The sequence below is a fragment of the Penicillium subrubescens genome (genome assembly GCF_028828155.1).
Source record: "Penicillium subrubescens strain IBT 31985 chromosome Unknown utg000004l_segment0_segment0, whole genome shotgun sequence".
NCBI classification, from domain to species: Eukaryota; Fungi; Ascomycota; class Eurotiomycetes; order Eurotiales; family Aspergillaceae; genus Penicillium; species Penicillium subrubescens.
In genome coordinates, this window is record NW_026643154.1 from 4032356 (window position 1) to 4045932 (window position 13577).

Here is a 13577-nt window from a genome sequence, read left to right on the forward strand (position 1 = left end):
TGCTCTCCGCCACCACCCGCAGACACCCCCAGGGTAAACATCCTCTCGAATGATTACCCGACGGCAATTGATGGCGATAGTCTTACGATAAAACACGTCAACTCGATATCGGATCCGATAAGGTACCCTGTACGGCGCACTCGACCTGGCGATTGTCCACTGTCATATGTACACATCCTCAGGATCCCGGTATTTCGGGAACCGATCACTCTTGCCGATGATTTTGATGTTCAAGGGAAGCTGTGACAACAACATCACTGCCCAAAGTGCCTAGAGCCAGATGGGATAAGCCGAACATACGCCACGGATCCTGGGACAGACTTACCTGGAATAACGTTTCGACAACGACAACGTCCCCTCCCTCGATTGATAAGAGCCATGATTCCCAACTAGCACCAAAGAAACTATCCGGACAACGCCTGAGAGCCATTGGGCTGACCTCTTCGTATAGCAATGAGTCCCCGTACGCAAGTGAGTCCCGCCCAGGTCCAGGAACACTCTGTAACAACCGAGCACGGTTCTCGTTGTGATCTGGGCCTTTCTCGCCAAATCGAGCATGAAACGCTTCCCTTACCTCCACTGGCACTCCTATATCCAAAAGTCCCATTCCACCCCTTGGAAAAGCCGCGGTTCTTGAGCAAGTTGCTTGAAAACATCGTGGATGGCATCAGCGGCCGCAATGGCGTCGGTCTTGAGATATTTACGCGGAATCTTGCCAAAGTGGTCGAAAGATCGGTCCTCCTCTGGACTCAGCCGATACTTGAAGCTATGAGTGCTCAGATGGCCTAACTGAAGAGCCGTGCTGTCGTGCTCGTATGCCCATTCCGAGATGACCGACCATAGAATTGCCCACTCGGCCCAGTATCGATCCCGTCCGCCCTTTTTGGTTGTTGGAATAGCGCCTGCTATCACTTCAAACTTGTCCTTTTTCCAGCCGTACAGTTCCCCGTATGCGTATGTCATCTTTTCATATTTCCCGGGTGGCTGGCCGGCATAGGTGAGGTCCATGTATGCGCCCGCGCCGCAGGCTACACTGATGGCAGGGCCGATTGCGCAGGGCTGTGGGTCGGGGCCCATCAAGCGTGCGCGTGAGGTGCGACCGGCAGTTGCAAGCAGCGTGGCCAAGTCCTTGGGCAGCCCGACAGAGCTAGGATCTGTCATGAAATCGACCACGGTGGGCTTCTTCCAGGTAGACAGTTCCTTGGGCGGGTTGAGAGTCCGCATGTTGACATCTTCTGAGTCCTGTCCTGCAGGATATCGTTTGCTGAAGAAATTATGCAACTGCGACCAGTCTGGGTGATTGAAAATGTCACGCAAGATGGCGGCAAACAGTAGAGTCGCTTGGGCCCGACCAGATTGCTGTTCCATGAAGGCAAAGTCGTTTAGAGAGAAGCGTTGGAATTTCTGAGTGCAGGTCAACGACACGAACATATACTCTGTATCCTATTCTATTTTGAAAGATCTACATACCTCACCTGGCTTCCAGCGCTCGTCGGTCAGTATATTGTACGTTTGCGGGCTGCGGAGATGCAGAGCGAGTGGAAGGGACACTTGCATAGGGATCGGCATATCGAGGATAGGGGCTGGTTAAGGAGGCTCTGGTTCGCGAAAAGGGTAGTCCACTTGAGAAATCTTTGTTTACGGTTATCGATCGTGAAGACCCGTCTTTTGAATCATTGTACAGCTTGACAAGTCGTGCCCATCTCTGCTAACAGGATTCTCGTTTCTACGCTCATGGATAATGAGGTGGCTGTGCAATCTTGGCTCTTGGGCTGATTTCCCCGATTGCGAGGCCTCGTCAGCGTCCTATTCGAGACTAGTTGAACTGCACTAATGTACCCAACGCACGGAATACGAAGTAGAAAGGTGGGGTCGTGACTTGACTGCGGCTCAGATGGACAAGCCTTTTTGAGAATCATTAATTCTTGTCGAATATCCGATCAGATGGTGCATATCATCTGCATCAACCATGGATGTCCTTGGTGTTTCGATCGGAGTTGTCTCCCTTGTGAGTCTATTCAAGACATGTTTGGACCTCTTTGAGACGTTCGAAAATGGAAGAAACCTTGGAACGGAGTACGAGATACTTTCCACAAAAGTCGGTATTGAACGTGTTCGGCTCGTGCTATGGGGAGATGCGGTGGGCCTCACAAAGCTGGCTTCGGATCAGCAAAACACTCCTAACCGGCAAGATGGGTTGGACTCTCGCCTCGTCGAGCCGCGCATGGTTAGAGCAGTTTCTGATATCCTGAGTTGTATGCGACGACTGTTTGAAGACAGTGGCTCTCTCACAAGACGGTATGGTTTACAGGCGACAACAACGACTGAGATGATTGTCACCACCAACGGGGAAAATGCATTGTCTACAACATTCCACAAGACATATGCCCGTATACAGGCATCTGCTTCGCGGATCCAACGAAACTCCTCTCTAGTCACAGCGACGAGATGGGCTATCAAGGATAAGAAGAGGTTTGAACGCTTTGTTGAAGATCTGCGCGGCTTCAATGATAGCCTGGGTTTATTATTTCCAGAACTGGATGCAAACTCGCGTCAGGTGATGGCAGATGACATAAAGGAGTCAACAGACCTGAACAATCTGCAGATCGTCGAGCAGGCCGTGTCTGATTTGGAGGGAGGAGAGTCACTTGCGGAAGCAGCGAGCATCCGCATTACTCAGTTATCTCAGTATTCCCAGAGTTTGTCGGAAGGCCAAACTGCACAGACAGATGACAGTATTGTCGACATCGATGTACATCGCCTTACCCGACAGCTGGGGAAGCTCGAGGCCTCGATGAGCAAGAGAGTTGAGCTACGAGGTGGGCTGCAGTTCAGCCTCGGCGGGACCGTGGGAGGAGACTGTTTCGCAGAATACTCATTTTATGGCATGGATACTGAGGACTTCATGGTGGAAAGGCATAAGGAGGCTCAATATGTCAAACGTGGAGTTCTTGCATGGTGTAAGTCACTGCACTACCTACTATCCTGAATGATCTGGAAGGCAGGTTTCTCTAATCCTCTACCCAGCGTTGATGTACATGTCCGACCGGAAGAGACATGATCAAGTCGATTTCAGCCGACAAGATTCAGAGGTATGGAAGAACAGCTATTGATTGAAAACATGTTTCAACCGGTAGCTGACCTTGTCCAGTGCCACCGGCTTTATGAAGGGAAGCTCCCTGGTACGCGAAGCATCGATGGTTATATCGCCGATTTCAACATGTGGATACAAGCCAACAATCCCACGACTGAGCGATTTTGGAATACATTGGGGGCTCTACCAGACGTCTCATTTGTGAAACTTGTCGAGCGGGCACGACGTGCACAGCTTCAAGGCGAACGATTTTGGAGTTACGACGAGCCCTCAACAAACAGCAATCTCGAGGAGCTTATCGGTCCAGCACACATGGGGTCCAGGATGCAGGATCAAGTGACGGAGCTGCTGAGCATTCTTAATCGTCGCAGAGACTTTCCAGACGTGCTTGATGGCGCCTCACTGGCAACCATTGCCCTCGGCACATCCGATAGTCTGTATAGCTTCCTTTTGCTGGTTATTCTAGCTCACGAACTTCGCCTGCGCATGCATCAACTATCTGATATTGCTTTTGGTAATATCAGTCGCCGAATCGTCGCTTCGATGCACGCTTCAGAGCGATGGCTTGACGGCGTCCATCTCAAAATTCCGGACCCGAAAGGCAAGCCTAATAATGTTGAGTTGCATAGCCTGGTCCATGAACGGCAGGTTGAAGGACTCGTCCGCTTCGCCGAGATGATGGCGTGGCCGGCTCTTGGAGAGATGCGCATCTTCGCGGAGGAGGCATATGCCGGTATCAGGGCAGGTATGAATACCAGCACTTATCTCTGGGACTGGCTATATGGCCTCATGTTGCCTGGGAATGCCTTCATTTTTGCAATCATGGCCGCGCTAGTTGCAGCCACGCCAAGTTTGCAACACCTCGCAGCTGCTGAGTACTACAATTCGGGACTAGTGCTGAAAGACCGATCGTACTGGCGGGCGAAAACAGTGTTGGGTCGTGTCCTGGGCGGGATGAAAGGGGTCAGAGCGGCCAATGGCTGGATTGGGCCATGCCCGGCCCCGGTGGATGTCCGAGAAGAGGCCCTTAAGGGGGCTGGTGGCGTGTGCACGCGAGAGATGTCGCCTTTAACCGTTTTATGGCCCGAGATCTATCAGCATACGAAGGCCGCTTCTCCCGGCTCCATAGCAGTGACGAAGATTCAAGTACAGCAGAATGGATTAGGGGCATGGGTGACCGTTCAGAATGGGCTGTGCCAATCGGTCCATCTCAGTCGTCAGATCAGGTTGAATTCCGCGCCCTGCGTTTCCAGAAGATTGGGTCAGTCTTGCACGGCAGCTCATCGCCCGTGGAAGACACACTGAACCCGACTGGTGTGGATAACGATCGAGAACCAGAGCAGAGAGCTATTCTTGATCTGCTTATCAACGGTCGCCTGGTGAGCTTCACCCTATATAGCAGCCCCGTATTCATCACGGCACCAGCATGTATAGATGGACCCCATGCTGTCCGGCAACGAGACCTTCCCAAGATGCAACATATCCTGAGGACGAGTGAACTTCCAGACCATGCTCACACTGACAAGAGGATACTCATCATTGATGCAACTGGAAAGGGAGAATGCGAGCTAGTCGCGCGAGCATGGTGCTCTCAAAATGGACAACATGCCATCATTGTGAGAGGGCAGGGTACTTGCTTCACATGTGCAGTTAAGGCTGCAAGTCAGGGTGGGCTTGTCATAGGCTGTGTTATCTGGTCGAAGTCGTGATTTAGGGACAAATGGGGTGATTTTAATAGAGTGCAAATCAGATCTATACCCTCGGACTTTGGGACTGCCACTGCACGGGAGAGCTTGCCCACGGATTTCACGAGTAATTAGTTTTCAGGTTGAGCCTCATTCCTGCATGAGAAAGGTACATGGCCTCGCATTGACCCCACAACCTCGTATAAGCTTGCGACAACATCCTGTGCTTGTGCCGCCACCCCTCGCACCTCATGCCTAAGCGGCTTGGCGTGAGGCTGTGTCTGGAACATCCGGGTTATGCAAATCGCTTTACTTTCGTCCCATCTTACTTGGATGACCGTGAAGTGTGCCCATCAGAGATAACTCAAGTACCAATCGACTAATGGAGATCGCAAGTACCGCAATCGGGGTGGTCGGGCTGGCAGCCCTCTTCACTACATGTATAGAGACCCTGGAAACACTATCCGCGGCTGCAAGATATGGTGTCAACCGAGAGATCCTTCAAACAAAGATTGAAGTCGAACGCCTACGGCTCATGGTATGGGGGGAATCTGCAGGACTGACCGATATTGATCCTGATAGACCCGAAGATGAGACTGCCAATGATCTCGGTATCCTCGACGAGTCCCTTCGAGGCGCAGCCCTACGCCCGGCCGTGGCAGGCCTTTTGGCTTGCTTCTCCCGTTATTTTCAAGATGTCGAGCAGCTTCAGAGTCGATATGGCCTTGCTACGCAAAAGAAAACTCAGGGGAAGCAGATTACACCGGCAATTAAGAGGCACCAACGCGACAGATGCTTTTAAGCATTTTCGAAAAGACTTACACGCGATTCCAGCAACGTACATTCAAAGTTCAGCAGAAAACGTCGGCTTTGAAAAAAGCGAGATGGGCTGTGACAGATGAACGCAAGTTTCGCGGTCTCATTGCGGAACTGAAGGCCATCAACGACTCGCTGGATTCCCTGCTGCCGGCCATCAGAGATAAGACGCGAGTGCAGATGCGCACTGCCATCATGCGAAGCACTGATGTGAATCAATTGCAAAATCTAGTCACTGCTGCTGATGAGGCGACAGACCTCATCGCTGAGACGGCGAGCTTAAGACTTGAGATGCTGTCCACGTCAGGTCACCTAGGAGGCGTGAAGCCAGCCCCAAAAATTGTGCAAATAACAGGGATGTCCAAGGATTTGGCAGAGAAAGGCATGGATGGTCCGTTAGCTACACAGTCCCCATCATCGGGGTCTACATCAGTAGTGCAAGACCTAATTGCCGCCACCATCGCAGTGTCTCTGGGCCCTGATTCCCCGTCTGCGACCCCGGTAGATGATATTTATGATGACACTGGAGCATTGGTGATACACAAAGCCTATTATAAGCCTGACAGCCTGGCATGTTTCTCATGGCTTGTCGGGCTAGGTGAGACTCCAGAACTGGCAGAAGTTCAACCTGCGTGTGACGATGTCTTCGGTGAGACTTGGAATCTCTTTAGCTCCTGCAGAACACTCAACTAATGATTCACAGATTTGCAATATGTCTCGGAGTCCATATCGGGATTTGCTGAAAGTTTGTTAGAAGCGGAGGTCGTGGGCGACAGAAAGTACGCCGGGTGGTCTCCCGGATCAGTATCATTGACAGGTTTTGCGAGAGATTCTTCTTTCTGGAAAAGGGCATCAGAGCTGGAAAAGAGAGCAAAGCCTCCCAGCTGGCATCGAGTTACTTCGAAGCAGCTCCACTCTGACTTTATTGACAAGAGGTGGAAGAAGTTAGTAGAAGAGGGACTTGGACCTGAGTTTAAGGAGAAGGAGGGCTACGAGCAGGTTCGGGAGTTGATCGGCCCTAGCGAGTACGTCTTCAACGAGTTCGTTTTCAACAATTAGTAGAGAGGCTCAAGCTCATTATACTCTAGGTACACATGGCTTGACCCAGAAGAGGGTTTTAAGCTGCGACATCAGATCACCGACCTACTTGGGGCCCTAAGTAGCTCGATCTTGCCCAGCTTCGAGGTGAACGGCAGTGTCGCACTTCTTGCCTTTTACGAGAAGATTGATCCAAATTCGCGGTTTGGGTTTGCCGATTTTATGAGGCAGATGCTCATCGCTCGCGAGGTGACACTGCGAATCCAGCGATCCAATCAACGCTGGTATGGAGGAATCACGCCCCGCGTTTTGTATGATATGATCGCGGCTGATCTATGGGCACGTAACATGGAGATTAAGCCCACTGGTGGGTATGAGGTTTCTAAACGAGTACTTCAGCAGCAGATGCATGGGATCATCAAATTTGTCGATGAGATGCAATGGCCCTATGCAGATGAGGTCCGTAAGACAGCAAACCATCTGCTTGAGGCAAAAGCCCACGAAATTAGCGTTGACGTGCGAATCCATGACTGGATGGGTGGACTCGTCTTTCCAGGCTCACATTTCCCTCTTATTATTGCGGGTGTTGTGTACAAGCTCTCGCCGACCTTGGGATCTTACATGCCGACCGAGACGGTCAAGGTTCGCGAGGGAAACTTTGGTATCGTCTATCCTGGGGCTTCATATTGGAATGTGCGCTCCGTCTTAGGCAAAGTACTGGCTCCACTGTCTCGGGATCAGCAGACAGGCAATCCCAAGGTTCGTTGTTTGGGGGGCTGGATTGGGCCTTGTCTTTCGCCTTCCCTCCCTGAATCCAGACTGGGCACGACCGTTTCTTTGGCGACTCGACAACCTCCCTTTGCCCCCCTAGAGCTGGATGGTGGTGTTGATACCGCTGCGACAACTTGGTCAGGCATGGGAGGACAGGGTGAAGGGGGCGAGTGGACACTTCCGACACCTCCTGAACCATCGCTTGATACAGTCGCAGTTCAGACTGTTCGCCTCTCCAAAGTGTCAAAAGCTGATCTGAGTGCTGGAGATGCACTGCATTATACCGCACGCCTTGACTTTCGCCTTGGGCGTAGTCGCACCTTTGTAACATTCACATTATACACCAACAGCGTGTTTATTGCCGTGCCACCATGTCGAGGCTATCACAGAATAGACCCACATGCGGCAAGCCGGTTCACCTTTGAGGTGAAAGAAATTGAAGAACTTGCGCGTATCTCTAAAAAGGGCGATGCTGCCGCTAATATGGCTATTCTGGTTGTCAACGCCAGCGGAGGGCCTACCAGTGAGGTCTTTGCACGCGCATGGTGCTGTCACACAGGGACTAATGCCGTGATGTGGAAGCGTGAGGAGGGCAAATGCTGCTTCAAGTGCGCACTTATGGTTGCATCCACAGATGGCTTGGGGACAGGGGTTTTGATTGCTTGCTAACTAGTTGAATTCTGATTTCAGGGGAATTCCTGAGTAGTATATGAACCGATGCGTCAACGTCGGGTCAATTAGCTTAGATTTTGAATTGATTTCCGTGGAGAATATATAGTATACATCGTCGTAAATGTAAAATAATGATACAGGGTGCTTTCACTTGTGCATTAAACTCTAAAATCACTGCTTCAGAGCATCATGTCCCCAATTCTTGAGTGAGCGATAGCTCTTGCTATCGGGATTTTGTTTGGCAGTCTCTTCCTGGGCGAGATGTCGCTTGCAGTAAGACACAACCTTGCGCATATGATCGATCTCCGAGTCTTCATAGTCAGAGGGCTTACGACTTGGATTATGCTCCAAGATATCCACTATCTTTCGACCACTAACTTAGATAATTGTGCTTGGTCAGTCCTACTGCATCACATTGAGTTTCCGGAAGGACCGCTGATTTACCTCTCGTGGCCGACGGTCTCGCCAGATTCACCAGTCCATCCTGATGACTGTGATTGCTCTTCCTTGAGCCACCCGCGAAGCTCATTCGGGGTCATGTTAACAAGCTCATTGAACTCTCTTGCTTAATGTCAGCCACAACCTTATTTTCCACTGGGACATTCAGTCTCAGCACGTACCTGATCACGGTGTCCTTGTCTTTGACCATTTTGATACTATGAATAGAGTGTTTTCTGAAATTAATTGTGTTGCAATGGATAAAAATGTAGTAAGAGCCCTCGCTCCTGATATACTGGCAAGCTTGTGTCTTGGGTGTGACGTCAGCATTCCTCGCTCGCCTCTCAATTCTTGAACCTTGGGAATCATGTTCACCAATTTCAAGATCTTGGAATAACACTGCATAAGAGGAAACAGACATAATTTTCATCGTCATGGCTTCTCACTTCCTTTGGTAACATAACAATTCAAGTTGGGACTTCTATGGCGTCCCATCACACTGGTTCTAGGGCCCTCCACCTGGCTGGTCCGAGCTCATCATCTCACTCCAACCGACCCACCAACTTTCACTCCCAGCCAGCTCCATGTACGGGGAACGGGGGGCGTCAAGCCTTCGGCGCTCGGGCGTTTGTGGAGCATCAATGTAGTGGTAATCATGATTTGCGATCATAATAATGGTGGATAGGGAATGGCATCGCAAAGCTAAGAAAATAACTACTTATTGTAATAACACCAATAACATATATTATATATGTATAATTTAAAGAAGCTTTTGGTAATAAAGGTAATATTAATCTAAATATACGAGAAGACCCAAAGGCATTGACCGGAACCCTGATCAAACTCCACTGGTTCGCTACAGTGGAAACTCCCAACTCCCGATCGACCCAGAGCCGGGTTTTTGGGTCGAGATCTTGAGAAGTTGAGAAGATGTCTCCATTTTTCGTTTCTCAATACTCCGTAGTCTAGTTCCAATAGATAACGCCTCTCATTCGCACTGGCCTGAGCTGAAGATAAGCAATGTCGGAAGGCAATGATCTCCGCCTCCATTTCATGCTATGCCATGGCGATCATTGAAGAATTACCAATTTTCATCACAAGGGACTGCTAGTTTATTTCAAGCATACATTTTCTTTTTTTTTTTCGCTCCTCCTTTTGGGGGAAATCAATGGATTCCGGAAATGTAGCACAGTGTGGATGCAGACATTGAACATTGAAAATATATATAGTTCGATTATTGGCAGTCCGTCCATTGTAACCTCAAGGATTTGCTTGAAGGTGGATTGAATGATCACTCGATTTCATTACTTTTTATAAAGATGTGTCCCGTAAAAATTTCAACCAAGTCTGCGCCAACAAAAGCAACCTATTTGTTAGGGCTTCGCAAATATTTGCAATCCGATCATGCGAGCCCCCGCGGAGATGCACAACCCAAATGCCAGTAGCCTTATCTTTGCCAAGAATGATAAGTTACTGTTCTTCTATTGGTTCCCTGGGTCAACTACCTATGGACCCGATCGGCCATTATCATGCGACTCCCATCACGAACTTGAGCTTATTCTTTATCTCTTCCCCACCACAAATGAAGGACGCCAGGGCTTGGGGATCTACTTTGGCTGCTTTATCAGAGACCAATCATGTTGCTCATGGAAAAGCATTGGTCCCTTGAGATGCACGGAATATATCGCGCGACGAAAAGATGCTGCCGTATCCAGCTGTATTAATATATCGTGCGAGGAAATGTCTGACTTGAAGTCCTCTCTTTCTCTCACAACTTATTCTTCAGTCGCAAGATTTCTCTTGTGAAGGCCCATATATCGCCTGGCCGAGCCTTAAAGAACCTACAATTTATCCGATAATTCTTGGCGAAGGACATCAATCTGGCCAAAATGACATTCGACTCCTTTTCTCCTCTGGAGGTGATTGAAGCTGTGGGAAACACGGGTGTGCACAAGGGTAACATGCGCTTGGACAAAGTATTCTTCAGCGCTGTCTCTGCTGGATGTCTACTCTCCTTCGCATGTGGAACTGTCCTAAGCACCAATGCCTCCCCCTGGTTCCAAGAAAACGCCGCTGGTTTGATCCGCACCATCAGCGCCTTAGTCTTCCCTTACGGACTGTGCATGATCATTTTGACAGGTGCTGATCTTTGCACTGGCTCCTTTATGGTGAGCTCATCGACTAGCCCGTCTCATACATCTTGGCAAACAATTGACTTAACAATCAATTTAGTTCACTACCGTTGCTGCTTTGCAACGCCGACTACCGTGGTGGAAGATGCTTGTGCACTGGCTTGTAACCTTTTTGGGAAACCTGGCAGGCTCTTTATTCCTGGTTGCAATTATCTTTGGTTGTTCGTATACCTCGACTATTCCCATCCCAGAACGCAGCTGACCTCGCATAAACAGATGGTGAGGTCTTCTCGAAGGACCCGTTCAAGTCGGCCGTCATCAGTTTCGCGACAAAGAAACAAGTCACTCCGGACTTCCACATGATTTTCCTCCGTGGAATTGGTTGCAATTGGCTGGTTTGTCTGGGATGTTTCTTCGGCCTGCAGGGACGCGACCTGGCATCGAAAATTATTGGTATCTGGTGGCCTATCTTTGCTTTTGTCTCTCTTGGATTTGATCACGTTGTTGCCAACATGACATTCATCCCTCTGGGAATCTGGCTTAATGCTCCTGGGATCAGCGTTGGTCTGTATATCTGGAAGGGTATTATCCCCACCTTGATTGGCAACATCCTTGGTGGCGGCCTCTTCTGCGGTGAGTACCCAATTTGTAACAACTCAAACGCAACACACTTTGCTAAACAAAGATCAGGTACATACTACTGGTACATGTATCTTCTCGACTTGAACACACTCCCAATCACTGGTTTGAGCAAGAAGACGGACTCTCCGACTCGACCCGCAACGAAAGGCGATGTCGAGGCGGCTGCTGCAGACGCCTCTCCGGCATCTACAGTACTGCACGCTTGAGCGGCCATTTTGAAATCTTTGCAACTCGAAGGAAAAGACTTTGAGCTCAAAGGTCATCCCTTTCTTCCTTTCAAATAATCGCTCTAGCAATGGAAACGAGACATTCTGGGCAGGTAATGGCAGGCGGGGCTTTGTAATTAATTTAGCTACACTAATAATTTATAAACATAGGTATCAATTACTCCTTACGCTGTTAATGCTCTGCCTGAAGTAGATCTTCCAATTGTTTTTGTGATACACTATAAAGAATTTGCTGAGAAAGTGCTTCTCAGCTTCAACAGGCTCACGCTCACAGCGTATTTGGATGTCGGCCACAAGGCGCTAATTATGGAATGATACCTTGAAAAACAAACTCTTTGGTAATTTCAACTAAACAAACTATTCGAATCATGACTAATGTTTTGTGTGGCTAATAATGTGTTCTTTTCACGATCAAAGAATCACACCATCTTGCGTGATTGTGGCAGGATCGGAGTTCTGGCCGATCTAGCCGACGAGCCGACCGTTGCAACCCCTTAGAAGACAAGGTTGCTCACTCAGAGCAGAAGGGCCTCCAATACAGCGGTTACCGATCGATCCGACCGCCCGATGCAGGGGATATACAAGTACGGTTTTGATTCTTGTAAACCCTCATATATTAGGTTGAAGGACCGCATCGAATGGCCTTGGAAATTTTTAAAATTGCATCGTAACTTGAGTTTCAAAGAGACAAGTACACAAGTCTTCCGAAATTAGCTCACTATGACATCAACAATTGTCGAGACAGATACGTCGCGAGCAACACCGGCCACTATCAATCTTTCTATTTTCCCTGATGGATTGAAGACATCAGGACAGCACCCACCGGTGTATTCACGAGTTCGTCCTTACATCGACTTTCCAAAGGTTCACGGAGGGCCCACTGTGTGGAAGGCTGAGGACTATCGTGAAAACCCGCAGCTTTGGACTCATCATTTCACTGGTGAGGAAATCAAAGAGCTTGGAGCTGTAACGGATGACTTCATTCAAAAAGACTTGCCTCTGACGGGTATCTCCAAGGTCAGTCTGTGGAACGAAATGCGATGGTGAATGTTATTGATAGAATTACAGACAAACTTCCCCCTTCCCAAGCTTTCTATTCGGCTCGAAGCGTTGCGAAGAGACTTGATCGATGGCAAAGGCTTCTTCCTATTCAAGGGTATTCCTGTCCGTGAGTGGGATCTCCGTAAATGCGCAACTGCGTATATGGGACTTGGAACCTATCTGGGATACTTCACAAGCCAGAACGGTCGTGGACACGTTCTAGGCCATGTCAAGGATCTTGGAGAGGATCCTACTAAGACGGATAGAGTCCGCATCTACCGTACAAACGCTCGGTATGTACAGACAATAGGTACTATGAGGTGACCTTGCATTCTTACTGAGATTCCTGTAGCCAATATTTCCACACTGATGGTTCTGACATCGTGGGCCTTCTCTGCATCGCCAAATCTCTTTCTGGGGGTGAATCCGATATTGTCTCCACACACCATTTGTTTAACGTGCTTCAAGAGAGACACCCTGATGTTGTTGAAACCCTGGTCGAACCTAATTGGTATTTCGATCGCAAGGGTGAGGTCTCAGACGGTCAAGAGCCCTGGATTCGTGGCAGCATATTTTACCTTGAAAATGAGCGCGCGGGTGACAACCCTCGAGTTTATGCCAGATTCGACCCGATGAACGTCACTTCTCTTTCTCGATTCAATTCGGGGCCCGACGCCAAAATCCCCCCTCTCTCGGAAAAACAGAAGTATGCCATGGAGATCTTTGAGAAAACCTGCGGTGAACTTGCTCTGCACATGATCCTGGCCCCTGGTGATATTCAGTTTGTGAGCAACTCGCACATTTTTCACGCACGAACTGCCTACACTGATCATCCTCCCGGTGCTGTTGATGAGAACGGTCAACCTGCTCGGCGACGACACTTGATGAGACTTTGGCTCTCTGCGCCCGAATCCGAAGGTGGTTGGAAACTTCCGTATCGTGACACACTTGAAAAGAAGCGCGGTGGTATTCAAGTCAATGATCAGGCACCCGTTTGTCCTTTGGATGCTGAGTGAGCGTT

At 49.3% G+C, this 13577-nt stretch overlaps 6 protein-coding genes across 6 annotated transcripts; 3 read left to right on the forward strand and 3 right to left on the reverse strand.

The window, feature by feature from the left end:
- Positions 1–162: 162 nt before the first annotated feature.
- N7473_006502 (uncharacterized protein) lies at positions 163–430 on the reverse strand (the record flags this gene model as incomplete). Its single annotated transcript, XM_057152442.1, has 2 exons — positions 163–270; positions 326–430. The coding sequence occupies 2 exons, from the start codon at positions 428–430 to the stop codon at positions 163–165; spliced, it is 213 nt and encodes a 70-aa protein (XP_057010247.1).
- Positions 431–588: 158 nt separating this feature from the next.
- On the reverse strand, positions 589–1569 carry N7473_006503 (uncharacterized protein; the record flags this gene model as incomplete). The annotated part of the gene is made up of 2 exons (XM_057152443.1): positions 589–1443; positions 1471–1569. 2 exons carry the CDS (start codon positions 1567–1569, stop codon positions 589–591), a joined length of 954 nt encoding a protein of 317 aa, XP_057010248.1.
- Positions 1570–1969: 400 nt separating this feature from the next.
- Positions 1970–8073, forward strand: N7473_006504 (uncharacterized protein; the record flags this gene model as incomplete). The annotated part of the gene is made up of 8 exons (XM_057152444.1): positions 1970–2960; positions 3028–3092; positions 3152–4240; positions 4309–4723; positions 5226–5476; positions 5614–6244; positions 6299–6635; positions 6684–8073. The coding sequence occupies 8 exons, from the start codon at positions 1970–1972 to the stop codon at positions 8071–8073; spliced, it is 5169 nt and encodes a 1722-aa protein (XP_057010249.1).
- A 119-nt stretch (positions 8074–8192) lies between these two features.
- N7473_006505 (DUF3140 domain-containing protein) lies at positions 8193–9247 on the reverse strand. Its single transcript, XM_057152445.1, has 3 exons — positions 8697–9247; positions 8521–8637; positions 8193–8449 (listed from the first exon to the last, which is right to left on the reverse strand). Exons 1-3 carry the CDS (start codon positions 8948–8950, stop codon positions 8248–8250), a joined length of 573 nt encoding a protein of 190 aa, XP_057010250.1. The 5' UTR covers positions 8951–9247; the 3' UTR covers positions 8193–8247.
- A 1156-nt stretch (positions 9248–10403) lies between these two features.
- Positions 10404–11494, forward strand: N7473_006506 (formate/nitrite transporter family protein; the record flags this gene model as incomplete). Its single annotated transcript, XM_057152446.1, has 4 exons — positions 10404–10682; positions 10747–10867; positions 10923–11279; positions 11337–11494. 4 exons carry the CDS (start codon positions 10404–10406, stop codon positions 11492–11494), a joined length of 915 nt encoding a protein of 304 aa, XP_057010251.1.
- Positions 11495–12235: 741 nt separating this feature from the next.
- Positions 12236–13572, forward strand: N7473_006507 (TauD/TfdA family dioxygenase; the record flags this gene model as incomplete). Its single annotated transcript, XM_057152447.1, has 3 exons — positions 12236–12532; positions 12584–12849; positions 12909–13572. 3 exons carry the CDS (start codon positions 12236–12238, stop codon positions 13570–13572), a joined length of 1227 nt encoding a protein of 408 aa, XP_057010252.1.
- Positions 13573–13577: the final 5 nt, after the last annotated feature.